This window comes from Mixophyes fleayi, chromosome 4 (genome assembly GCF_038048845.1).
Source record: "Mixophyes fleayi isolate aMixFle1 chromosome 4, aMixFle1.hap1, whole genome shotgun sequence".
NCBI classification, from domain to species: domain Eukaryota; kingdom Metazoa; phylum Chordata; class Amphibia; order Anura; family Limnodynastidae; genus Mixophyes; species Mixophyes fleayi.
In genome coordinates this window covers 292,046,861-292,060,484 of record NC_134405.1, presented here as the reverse complement: position 1 = coordinate 292,060,484, position 13,624 = coordinate 292,046,861, and the positions used below count along the sequence as shown (strand labels likewise).

Sequence of the window (13,624 nt, the reverse complement as noted above, 5' to 3'; positions counted from 1 at the left end):
TTTGACAGTTGGTGATGGTGCGTTTGCAAGAACAAATAATATTAATAGACATATAATAACTCGAAAATATATTTTAGGGTTTTACACACATGATTTATGCAAATTTAAAACAAGTGTACTATTACCACAGGGACACTTTTAACAGCAACACAAATTGTCTAAGGATATTAATGATCCCTAAGAGCCGAGGGCTGGTGAGGACTCGAACCCACGTAGCAAGCTGGCAAGGTGGATTGCCTAACTGCTACACCACTGTACAAGTGGTGATGTCAAGGGAATAGAATGCAAATTAAAGATGACCAGCAACTTCTAGCATAAGTTGTTTCCCTTAAAACATGGGGAAAAATGCCAATACTTGGAAATATTATACCCAGAAAGATTTGGTGCATGCAGAGTCACAATTTATGCATATCGAAATATATCCATGTTGATAAATACAAATCAAAAATAGAACATTTATTGCTCCCATTTCTACAATTTGATTTGGTGGAGCACTTAGCTTTTTCCACTGTTGCCAGTACAGAATTCACATGTCTTTGAAATCCAAAGTCTTTGCCAACAACTGCTTTGCTGTGTTGTAGCTGATAACACTGTTGAACATTACATATAGCCACCTTACACACCAAAACATATACTAAGTCACAGAGTGGAATAAATACCCTCAAACTTGTAAATATACCAAGGTTAGCCACATACACGCATCATTCAGGGTTCAAACTCATTACCTTGTTGTTGCAAGCTCATTTCTTTATTCACTGAGTTATACTTCACATTGAAACACCAACACCAAACTGCACATTAACTAGTTAGCACAGCTGAATGACTGTCTTAGACCTGATAAATTGGCCATGTTGCAATTAATATGAACAGCATGATGGATAACGTGGTATTAAAATATTAACCCTAGATAAACACACACATTAATAAAAACACTGTTTTACTAAAGCAGCAGGAGCTGCAAAAACGTCACCAAACAAACGTGAATTAAGCGCGTTTGCGAATCTTACGCTAAATACAAGCAGTTGCATATAGTTTTTTACTTTTAGGAGTATGCTTAATAATGTGTTTTATTAACTCACTTGGTGCTTAGGGTTGACCTGGGGCCTTGAACTTCTGCACTTAGTATTGGGGGGTGAAATACATAACCACTACACTATTGTGGCACATCTAAATGTAGCACATGCAAATGAATAATACCTCATAGAATTGTACTTAAAACTATTTTACCCATACTATTGCCACAACACTAACAGCTTAGCTCATTAATGACATCTGTAATAATCGTTATAATCTCTACTTACCTACAGAAAATAAACGTTGCTCACATGTCAGGTCACTTTTACACAAAACCACACTTGGCTAATTATAACGCACCTGCGTGCTCCTAATGACGTGTCCGGCATACTCTCCAGCCTACTCACCTGCATTTAATTCACTAATTACAGTGTTACTTAAAAAGACCTTGCTTGGCTTTCTGTGTTGTTGGGAGATTCACAATTCTGGGTAAGTAGCCCTTAATGGTGAAATGTTTCATAATCTCTGCAGTTTATTGCTGTACCTTGCTCAACACTCATGTTTATTTGTAGGAAAAGATATTGGTGAGATACAGATAGAAAATTATGCTGAAAGGTCATAATGGTTAAGAATTTTATGTTGAAGGTTAGTGGAAAAGTCTTTAATTAGCTGCAGAGTTTGAATATTGAGGCAACTGTGTAGACTTGGGATGTGTCTCTGCATAGATACCTCTCGACTGTAGTGACGCACATAAAGATTATCCATCTATATTGATTTATTTTGTACCTGTTTACCCTCCCCTCCACAGATCTTGGTCCTGGATTGTGTTTTTTGGGTGTCTAGTGATTGCTTATTGACATTCCACATTTGTCTGTGTGTGTGGTAAGTAGAAACCAGATATTGTTTTATTACATACCCCTTGTTAAAATACTTTGCATTAAGAATGTCCATACTGTTTTTTGTTTTTTTTCTCTTTTCTTTTTCTAATACCTTTTATTTGAAGTGTGGTTTTTCAGACCCTACCTTAAAGACACATTAACACTCTGTGCTTGAGTCATTAAGGAGAGCAAAGGATAAAAAATAAGTAAATGTTCTAGTGGACAAAGCATGTTACAATGAAAGGGGTCAATGTTGTAATTTTTTTTATTTTTTTTGGAACAAAACATAAATATCTTCACATTTAAAAGATCAGTGGTCAAATCATGTGCAAGCTTAGTCAAGGGTTGATTATCTAAGGTATGGTTATTCAAAATGGGAATATGAATAGACATGGTCTGGTGTGTTACTGAAATGGTTTCTATGTGTAATAATAGGGGAAAAACCATGCCTACCTGTATTTTACCTTTACAATGTGTGTAGAAAGTATAGCTTCATGCCTCCAAGTTTAGCCTTAATGTCTTTAGCTAAATGCACGTTAATGGGGTAGTTTAAATCAACAGCCTAATGTGGCAACATAATTGATGTTTGGTTTTTCTACAGTTTATTGATCAGCACATATAGTGTTGAAGTGCACATTATTGACACTTTATTTGTTTTTCTTATATCTACAGCCTTTAGATTACACTTGGCCTGCAGTGCTGGCTTTTCTGCCATTGCACTTCCCTTTGGAGTTGGTGGATGTTGCCATGGTGAAGGGTGTTTTCAAATGTAAGTAGTATAGTGCTATCTGCACTAAAATGTGATTGGCCAGTGAGTGTGCTCCATACAATAATGTCGTCGTTACTAAGCCTGCAATGTGTGGTTGCACAAACAAAACATATGGGCAGATGCTAGCTATGTAACATATGGGTTTGGTGTTTCAAATTAAGTCAAATAGTGCATTCAGAATCCTAGGTATAGTCCAAACACACAAGCCATTATTATACACTATAATATTACTGGCTTTTTTACACATGCCAATACATTGCTCAATCTCTTGATATCAAAATGCAAGTTGTCTGACCTAATATTGCCATATTAATTTGTTGCCTTTCGTTCAACAGGGTGTGTTGGCGTGGATTTTGGATTTGTGCAATTCGTGTCTCACTACATGTTGTTGAATTTCCCCAGAGCTCCAAGCCTGCTTATGTCTCTCTTCAGTCTGGCCAGATTGTCATCTCTTAATCCAAGGAATTTTTACACACACAGACCATTACCTTGTTTGCTTTGTTTTTGTCAGCACATTTGAATTCATATATGTAATAAATCTAGCCTATGCTGCAAATGTGTCAGCAATCAGTTGTCATGCCATTTTGTACCATTACTACAGTGCACTGAATAATATTTTAATACCCATAAATCCATGTGTAGTGCTTTCAAAACTATTGTGGAACAGGTTTTATTTTAAATGAATATAGGAAATCTAGGTGTGGTTATTTTCTCCTTTGCCACAGATTCACCATAGCCTACAAACACGCTCAATGGGGTAAATGTATAGTTTTAGAAAATGGCTATAGTGTGGAGGTTTGTATGTGTGTTTGGTGCTTAGTAGTAAATTGTTTGGACACTTTCAGCTTTTAGAGCGAACATGTGATGTGCGTAGGAATATAGGCATCACATTACAGGTAAATGTATATAAAGAAAGCAAAAATGTTAGCAGTGTCAGGTCACACACTACCAACTTTTGGCCCTGGGCCAAATGGGATAACAATATTTTTCGCTTGTGCTAGTGGCACTTTGTTTCAAAGTGTTCCAACACCCACATGCCAGACACAAACCCCACACTAACAATTATGGGGAATGCATTAGGGCACTAAGCTAGTGGAGTCTTGCTACAAGGCCATAATACCATCACCTAGGGCCTGAATCATTAGTAATCTTCTTATCTTGTGCAAAAGGTAAGATGCTTATTGTTATGAAGAAACGGGGAGATAAGAGTGAAGCAAAGATGGATTTTCATCCTAGCGTAAGAAATTCGTCACTTATGCAGTGGCTTTTGCTTCTTATCTCCCTTTTCTGAGCATGAACAGAGTGGATTAGCTTAAGATAAGCAAAAAATGACAGATAAGATCCTTAATGAATCAGGCCCCTAGTTTGCTAATTGGTCAAGGCAGCTATATGTAAACTTACAGCCACCATAGATACTCCACATGAGAACTAGTTACATTAGTCTGATTACCCATTGTTAGGCAGCAGTCACTTGATATGTTTGCTGAACCTGATAATGCAGGTCTCCAATGTTATTGTGGTGTAGAAATGTGAAATTTATTCTCAATACCATTTTCATGTAGCTTGTCCTCTTAAAGTGGAAAGTAGTGACAAATTAACATTCCACCTTTGTTTCTCTTCAAAGTGTGTGTCGTAATACCACCTATGTCTGTTTAAACATGCTAGTCAATGTTAACAATAATTTGCAGCATTTGTCCATGCCTTGGGCAAGGGAAGTACAAAGCCTTAATGTACAGATATCCGCCCTTTAGGATTATGGCTCCATGTTCAAATTCCTTTACCACCATCTAATCCAGGGGTGGGCAAACCTGTCCTCAAGGGCCATATCCAGTTCATGTTTTTAGGATTTCTTTAATCATGTACAGCTGAGTTAATCTATTTGGCTGGGTCAGTAATTATCCCACCTGTTTCTACAGACAGAAATCCTAAAAACATGAACTGGATATGGCCCTTGAGGACAGGTTTGCCCACCCCTGATCTAATCCAAGAGTGTTGGGCCGAGCACACAGTATTTTGAGGGATTAATGTCTGGTAGATATTGTTGATGTTTACATTGTTAGGTGAGGCATCCAGTTTTTTTGGCTTATAGAGGGTGAACGTGTGCAATGGGTACCTGTGTCTGTATTGGCAAGAAATCACAACATACCAAGCTTCACACGATAATATGTTGCCCGTTATAGAAAATTGCTTGGCCTTGCATAAATGTTTTCCAAAACTGGAAGGGAGCCAAATCCAAGTGACGTGCCCACTTTAACAATGAATGTATCAGTGTACATTACGTAAGAAACTCTAGGGTCTGTTTGTTATAATAATGTATTCAAGGTTCCAGATTGGTTTAAACTATCATGGATTGGGGGGATCAGATCATAGAGTTTGGAAAAGTCTTTACAGGATAGAGGAGTTTGGTGGACAAACTACCTCTTGGAGTCTACTTGTATTACAGAGTGTGCTTCTTTGCCTGACCAAACCATATCTATACTCCAAGCTTTTTCATTTGCGTCTTACATGATTAGTCAGACACACAGCACTACATACACCCTTATAGTGTGTCAAACTGTCACGTTAGTCTGTATTTCTTGATCCGAATCAGGGACCCTTGGGATTACCTGCAGCAGGTGTGAATCTGAACAGAGCAGCCTGGATGATCTTCCTGCTCATGTTCTTGCTGATTGTCCAATCTAGCAGGGGAATGAGCAGTCTGAGAATGTGGACACAAACACTGATTTTGTAATGCAGCCAGAAACACTGGGGCCAATAACTATCCACTGGAGAGAAGTGTGTTGTTTAGGCAATGAACAGATCACAGCAGCAGCTTTAAATGGTTTGTCCCAAGCAACTATTGGCTGAGCACTTAATGGGATCACAGGTGCTGAATCTGGTTGATCTGGAATGATCACCTGACTGCATCCAAGATGCCTGTGCACATGCAGCAGAACAAACAGTGTGTGTTTGATTACAAACGGAGCTGTGGAGGACGGGAATGTTGCTGACGACCAGAAGGCACCCAGGTAGCCGTGATATGACAGCGGCTGATGGGGTAAGTGCACCTAAGATCCAAATGTGAGACCCAACCTATATGTGCTTAGTGCAATAAGGTCATGAGGTTACATGTAAATAACTGTTATGCTAAATGACGTCGAGTGTACCACACACTGTGCATTAGCACTAATCTTAAATACAAATCCCTTATTAGATTTTTAGAATTAGCACAGATTCTTACCTGTACAAAATAGTAGTTAACAATATTTGTCCTGTGCCATCATGGGAAAAAATGTTTTTAAATTTATTTGGGTTCCCTTAACACCTGTCTTTTGTGGCTCCTTTGTGTTAGGTTACAGTTTGCAAATGCAATACTTTCTTGACCGAATGATTTGCCCTACCTCTAAAGGGGCACTGTAGTTGCAGGTTGTGTTTGCAATTATTTAGTAAGGCAAATAAAGAAACACTGTGGCAAAAGCATTAAGAAGCTTACCTTGATACACCTCTTGTTTAAGTCTTCTTCAGCAAACCATGGGCCAGATTCATTCTGGAAAGGTAAGGCAAAGTAACTAAGCAAGGGCAAAGCATGTCAGTTTGGAGGGGGATGTAAACCAAAAATGTCATTGGAGATGTAATTTTGGGGTAGGAGAGGTCCTACCTGACATGAACATTTCAGTGTACAAATAAGCTATCAAGTATTTGTGCGGTACATTAGGATACAGACTTTTTTTTTTTTCGTGCTCTAAACCTATTGCTATTTTGCACCACTTGCATTTTAAAAGGCTTTTGAGCAGCATTCAGAAATATGTATCCTTGACATCTAGGTTCATTACTCAATCAGGGCCATGGCATGGTTTTGGTCAGCACACTGATATTCGATACATATTTGTTTGAATACGTTAATGAATCAGCCAGTTTGTTTGGAGATTATACTATGGTTAGACTTGATAACAAGCATTGTTATTACAAAAAACATTATGGAATCTGCCGTAAAAAAGAAATAGACATTTCAGTAGTAGGAATTTTTTTTTATTATAAAAAAAAAAAATAATACATATTTTCGTCATATATTAAACTATATTTGTTAGGTTAAAACAATACAAATTACTTTTTCCGTGTTTTTTTAAAGCCGGTTGGACGGGAGGCTCCCCTACTCCGACTTCTTGTCACCCGTGATGTAGAGGAGTCAGAGGAACCAAGCAATGGGGCAAGGCAAGCGGGTTGTGTCCGACGAGGTGAAGGTGCAGGGTCAGGGGATAGGGATGGGGCCACGACAGGCGAGGGGGAAGTGGGCACAACGGGGGATTGGCCATAGCCACGAGCAAAGGCAAAACACATAAGACGACATAGTTCGGGATCAGGGAGGGCGGAGGCGACAGACACATCAGGGAGGGCGGAGGCGACAGACACATCAGGGAGGGCGGAGGCGACAGACACATCAGGGAGGGCGGAGGCGACAGACACATCAGGGAGGGCGGAGGCGACAGACACATCAGGGAGGGCGGAGGCGACAGACACATCAGGGAGGGCGGAGGCGACAGACAACTGGGTATGGGGGCTGCCGAACAAATAATCTGAGCTGGGTGAAGGGATTGTGCCGGAGGTGCGTTGGGAGTGGACATGCAAGATATCACCCAGGAGTGTTGCAATATTTGTCACTGAAGTATTTAAATTATCAATTTTGGTGGCGAGTGTCGTCAGTAAAGAGGTGTGTGTGCTCATGAAATCGGAGAATGTGTTAGTGAGACGGTCGATTTGCTGATCCGTGTGTTGGACAGTGCTTGATATGTGTGACAGGTAAACATTCTGTGCAAGAGTGACGTCTTTAAGATTTTCGGCTGCGCGTGCGAGTGTCCGCTGCCTTACATATTCAGCTGGAGCCAGCTGAGGCTCCTCCACATCACGGGCAACTTCTTCATCCACCGGTGAAGCAGGCGCCTGCTGCTCACATGCTGTAGAGAGATAATAATAAGTAAAATAAAGTAATTAGAATCAATGAGTAAGGTGCGATATTATATTGGCAAAAACATCTTACAACGCGTGATGTAGCATTGGTAAAGTGTCAGCTTCCCTTGAATGTGCTAGCAGCCCTTTCCGCTCCCCAAATACAAACATTGCCACTTATGGTCTGACATTTTAGGATGAGCCCTACATATTGAGACCATTTGTCTTCAGTGTGTAAATGTCATTTCCTACTATGTGATAGGCAAACACATTGTGCAATTGAAGTTTACCTTCACAAACACATCCTGAGAGTTGACACTTTTACTCAGACAGATACAAAGCTTTACAGACATTAAGAAAGCAAACTCATCATGTACCTAGTGGAGCGGCCTCTCCTGTTCGGGATGGGCTAGAGCCAGTGTCTATGTCGCCCACCCCAACTATCTCCACCAGGGCTATTGCAGCCCTCGCCCGCTCCTCGAGGGGTGTTAAAGTAGTACGTAGTCGAGGCCCCCCACCAGTGCCTTGAGCATGCCTGTGAAGCTCAACAAGCTTCGCTTTCAGGCGTCCTTTATAGTCTGCCCATCTGTGGAATAGACAAACATTATTGCCTCACATAGTACCTTCAACTCAAAATGACACATTTTTCAATCAAATACATTGCACGTTTCGTAATCACACCAATTTAACCTTCACATACAGTAATACAGATTTTGCTATTTTGAAGCGCGTATAATGTGGTAAACATATTATGTCAATGTGACCAAGGGCCATGGTGTTAGTTTCTGAAAACAAAGGGCCTGATCAACAAATGCATTGGAGTCACAAGGTGGTTTCACCTCACAGGTGACTAATGCTACTATGTCACAAAATCCATATTTATCTCTAGCGATATCTATATATATTATTTGACAAATACACACAGTCAGTAAAGTTAAATAGGGCTATTATTTTTAAATTTAATTCGTACCTTTTCTGTACTTCAACCTTTGTACGCTCATACGGAGATATTTCATTTATGAGCCTTGTGATTTCCTGCCAATGGGTTTGGCGCTCGCGTCCGGTTATTTGGCGGTTCCCACTGTGGAACCTCGCCAGAACCTCTTCTACCAGCACCTCCAGCTCCTCCTCTATGAAGTTGTTTTTACGCCTAGTTGGCAGCCCTGGTGCCTCCACATTACTTGGGCCAGCATCAGACATATTCCTATTTCAAAGATAAGTTGTGTCTTTATAGGCAATGCACACAGTCAGGTGGTGATACAGAATCTAAGCACATCCCCCCCCTACATAAGGTACAATTTCACAAACTTCTAACTAGGTCTAAAACACATGCCCCTTATTATAATAAACATTGTGGTTTGTCTATTTAACGGCCATTTAGTTTGACCACTGCATTTTGACTGACATATTAGTCAAATACTATAGCAACATTCTCCTACTACTACTACTACTCTTCACTTTTCAAACCATAACATTGGTTTACAGGTTAGCAACACACCAAAATGAAGGATATCACTCAGTTGCAAACCCTATATTGTGTAATTATTATTAATATTTGGTTACAAATCGGCCAACATTTGGACCCATGTGTCCATCAGTGCAATGAGCTAGTTATTATGCCATTGAACAAGGATAAGTTTCAAAAGAACTTAGCATACTGTAGGCTACTATTGAAAACTTTACATGTTAAATGTGAGGCCAGGGGCCCTTTGCTTAGCAGTTTTTTTTACATTCCGGCCACACATATTGCAGAGCAAACAGTTTACTACATTAGGAGATAAAAATATTTTGGAACTATCCAGAAATTTCAGATAAATTCTTATACTTACTTTTCTCCAAAGTTTGGCACAAAAGACAAAAATTATTTTGATAGTCAACTGGGTAATGCGTGGTATGGGCTGCGAAAAAAAAAACAAATTATTTTTTATAAGCAAGAAAAGGTAATGTGGTAAACAAAGCTAACCTCCTAATTTGAATATGGATAAGGTTCAAAAGAACTTAGCATACTGTAGGCAGAAAACTTTAGGAGAACACAAAAAAAAAAAAAATCTTTCAATCTCTGATTTAGTTTGGTACTTACTGTTTGTTGTTGGCTTTTTAGAACAATCATCCAAATGTAATGTAATGAAATCTTGACTGTGCTCTATCCAGGCTAAAAAGCGAATGAACAGGCACTAGACCAAAGCACAGGTGGGTTTAAATGGAGTGTTGAATTAATAAACCAGGTGTACACTCTTCTTCCTAATTGCGGAGCACACTGTACTCGTCTCAGTGCAGGCGCCCGCCATGTTCTTGGTGGGAGAGACAATCAGAGTCACAACACAGGTGTGTGAAAGCTCCGCGTGTGACGTGAGCACGCCCATACGTGCTCAGCGAACCAATCGGAACGCAGAGGCCCCCATTTTGTGTTATAGACATTATACCAAAATGAGGGCTGCAATTTTCAGCAGGCGTGAGCTGAGAGTCCTTGCAGAGGGTATGGACAATGTACCCTCTGGACGGTATGTGTCCAACGAGGTGAAGGTGCGGGCCTATCAAAGGGTCCGCAGACGCCTCCGCCTCCGATACAACATTCGGCGGAGCACCGTTCAGCTCCAACGGCGGTGGAGCGATCTCCGGCGCCGCCAGCCCCAGCTTCTGGAGGAGCTCCGTAGGGAGATCAGAATAAGTGAGTTCTCTACTAATCGCCAAAAAAAAGTCAACATATATATATATTTGCTCTATGGCCCTGATTCATGAAGGATCCCTAACTTGAGAAACTTCTTATTTCAGTCTCCTGGACAAAACCATGTTACAATGCAAGGGGTGCAAATTAGTGTTCAGTTTTGCACATAAGTTAAATACTGACTGTTTTTTCATTTAGCACACAGATACTTGATAGATTATTTGTACACGGAAGTTTAAAGTTGATATTTGTGTGCTACATGAAAAAGCAGTCAGTATTTAATTTATGGTCAAAACAGATTACTAATTTGCACCCCTTGCATTGTAACATGGTTTTGTCCAGGAGACTGAAATAAGAAGTTTCTCAAGTTAAGGATCCTTAATGAATCAGGCCCTATGTTTGTAAATATGTTCACCCTAAACACCTGACATGGCCTACATAACTATGTGCAAGCACACTATAAAGGTCATGCCCCTTCCAGTGCACCCAAAAAGCTTTGGCTCCTGTGTCCTAAATGCGTCTGCTAACCATTTACTGACCTAAATGTTTTTGTGTGACAATTCTCACCATTAAGTGTGGTTTAGGAAATCAGGCATTCTAAGTCTTGACCCGAGTGCTGTAACTTGCTAGTCTAACCTTAAAAACATTTTGGAGTGGAAGATGTGTTGTCATTATTGGGCCAAGATTTAAAAGGCACGTTTCAAATACAAAACACCTTAGTGTTTAGACTGATTTTTGCAAGCTCCCATAAGATGCAAACAGATTAGATAGTGTGCTAGATATAGCTAATCAATTATTACTTAACTGCCTATTTAGACTCTTTTAGACTGTAAGGTAGTCCCAACAAAGGGTGATTTCCAAAGTATACTCAACATTCAAAGCTTTTTGACCTCCATCCACTAATTCGGTGGTCCTGTAGAGAACTAATTGACCAGGGCCAAGGGAGTTTGATGACTTAAAAGCACCTACATGAAAAAAACATACTACGGCCAAATGTGAACAAAACCTAATTAGGCGGCCAGTAGTATGTTTGGGGAGTGTGGTAGACAACACATGCAAATATGGAGCAAGCCTCCAAACTCCACACATATGTAACTATCATCAGGGAGTTGAACTCCTGACCCCAGTGCTGTGAGGCAGACGTGCTAACCACTAGACCACTGTGCTGGGCTGACAAGTCATGTGAAATGCTTTGTGTTCATCATGTTTACCTCCTTGCATTGTTAGTAGCAAATATTTATGCCTGCTGACAATGTAAAGTTGATTAAATATGTATGATCACCTGATTGTCAAAATACAATAGTTTTTTTCAAATGGTGATTGTGTTAACATGTCCTTTTGTTTATATTTCCTTTTTTCAAACAGACCGAGCACGCTGGGAACGCCGCCAACGCCGCCGGGCATTAGTCGAGGCGCAGGCAGCTGAGGAGGAGGAGGAGGAGGAGCAGCAGCCAGTGGCGGTGGCAGTGCCACTGTCATCGGAGGAGGAGGAGGCGGCGGTGCCAGTGGCAGTGTCGCAGGAGGAGGAGGCGGTGCCAGTGGCAGTGTCGCAGGAGGAGGAGGAGGCGGTGCCAGTGGCAGTGGCAGTGTCGGAGGAGGAGGAGGAGGCGGTGCCAGTGGCAATGGCAGTGGAGGAGCAGGAGGAGGAGGAGGCGGTGCCAGTGCCGGTGCCAGTGGCAGCAGCGGTGGAGGAGGACGAGGAGCAGGCTGACCGGGAGCCCCAGGATTTAGCGGACTCCACATCAGGCAGCCAAGAGGCAGTGGAGTTGGAAGATTGTAAGTATTTGCGATAAGTGATGGACATAGTTATACAAGATTGACATGTGCATTATACTTGTACATAATCCCTGCTGTGACATATGTTGATTAAATGGTGCCTTAAATGCCACAGGTCGAACACTTATAATATCTGCCTATACATTTTAGGCGCATTAAACACTCAAACCACAGCCATAGCCATCTTAATACATGGGCACGCAGGGCATTGGGCAAAACAATGTGGCCGCTAGCCTGGTCAACTCGTCAGTATATTAATGACTTGTTTATAAAATCTAATCTACACCAAAATCGTTTGAATTCCTGTGAGTGATTGTATAGGTAGTGGCCCATGTAGTGCATAGGACCTGGGGCCAATAATGCTGGATAAGACAACCCTGTACATGGCCCTCTCCCCGTGGCTCACCAGAATTTAGTACATTGATTCGAATGCCTTCTCGATGTCTAATGTGCGTGCAAATGGTTTTGTGGCCAGAGGCCTAAGTTTTGAAAGTAATGTAACAGTAAACATCTCTAGTAAATCCTGTCTGTTTGATGAAATATGTATCCATGTATGTAATGTTTAATTTCTGATTTCTTTCAGCACCCACTGAGGAAGCTGGCAATTGGCCTCCACCACCACCCACCGCAGCAGAACTGATGGCCCACATGGGTCAAATTGTGGAGGACCTGGAAGGCCTCCACGTACATATTGGGAACATTGTAGGCAACCTGCGTTTTAAATTGGCCTACTGGGCCTCATTTCGATGATATTTTATTTATTGATGTATATGTAAATAGTTTGAAAAGATTGTTGTGTTTTAAAAATATATAACTTTATAAAAAAACAAACCTTGGTGTGTGTGTCTTTATTCATCTCATTACACAACATGTGGGTATATATAATAGTCCGAAAAGAGTAATGAAGAAAGATGTTTTGCTTATAACATCATTTGTAAAACACAAAAGGATTTCTTTAGCTATTTGCATGTAATCCAAAAGTAACATGTGCCCTCCACGAACAAGCCACCCCTATAAGAGGTATTGCATCTGTAGGCCCTGTGTGCAAGATAAAATCCAAAAATGTCAAATGCTCTAGCTAGTTACCAATTCCCCCAAATACATATGTCATTGTAGTGATAGTCCAAGGTTACATTCAAGTAACAGTGACACATTGAAGAGAGCCTCGAAAGTGTACCCAGAAGTGGCGTCAGTGGTGTAAGGCAGAAGTGCAAGCGAGGCAAAGGACCATCGTACTGGAGTGTGGAGAGCGGCCTGTTTGGATACAGCTGAGTACATGACATAACGTGTACGCCATGGATCCAGATGAAAGTCTATTTGCTGACAATGTTGCATTTACCTCCAAGGAAGCTGTCACCTACAACACCCCCCCCCCCCCCCCTTAGTCCATTTAGAATACTCAATGTCAGCATGCAGCTAATACTGTGCATGTGAAGTATAGGCCGTGAGGCTTCTTGGATTTTCCCTCCAAATAAATATTTACTTTCAATACAGTATAAATCAGAGGGCATATTTTACAATATGGTTGAGCGTGTATAACAAATGCAAAATAAAAAAAAAAAACATTGTGTCCCATTTCTTGTTAGGATAATGATTCCA

At 40.8% G+C, this 13,624-nt stretch overlaps 1 protein-coding gene and 1 long non-coding RNA gene across 3 annotated transcripts; both read left to right on the top strand.

The window, feature by feature from the left end:
• Positions 1-1,767: 1,767 nt before the first annotated feature.
• Positions 1,768-3,228, top strand: LOC142152819 (uncharacterized). Of its 2 annotated transcripts, XR_012691401.1 has the most exons (3): positions 1,768-1,896; positions 2,565-2,661; positions 2,997-3,228. It is a non-coding gene; the product is annotated as an uncharacterized LOC142152819 (long non-coding RNA). The 2 variants fall into 2 exon arrangements; XR_012691400.1 differs by having other exon boundaries at positions 1,768-2,661.
• A 7,124-nt stretch (positions 3,229-10,352) lies between these two features.
• On the top strand, positions 10,353-12,856 carry LOC142152818 (uncharacterized). Its single transcript, XM_075209830.1, has 2 exons — positions 10,353-12,025; positions 12,609-12,856. Exons 1-2 carry the CDS (start codon positions 11,563-11,565, stop codon positions 12,773-12,775), a joined length of 630 nt encoding a protein of 209 aa, XP_075065931.1. The 5' UTR covers positions 10,353-11,562; the 3' UTR covers positions 12,776-12,856.
• The last annotated feature ends 768 nt before the right edge of the window (positions 12,857-13,624 follow it).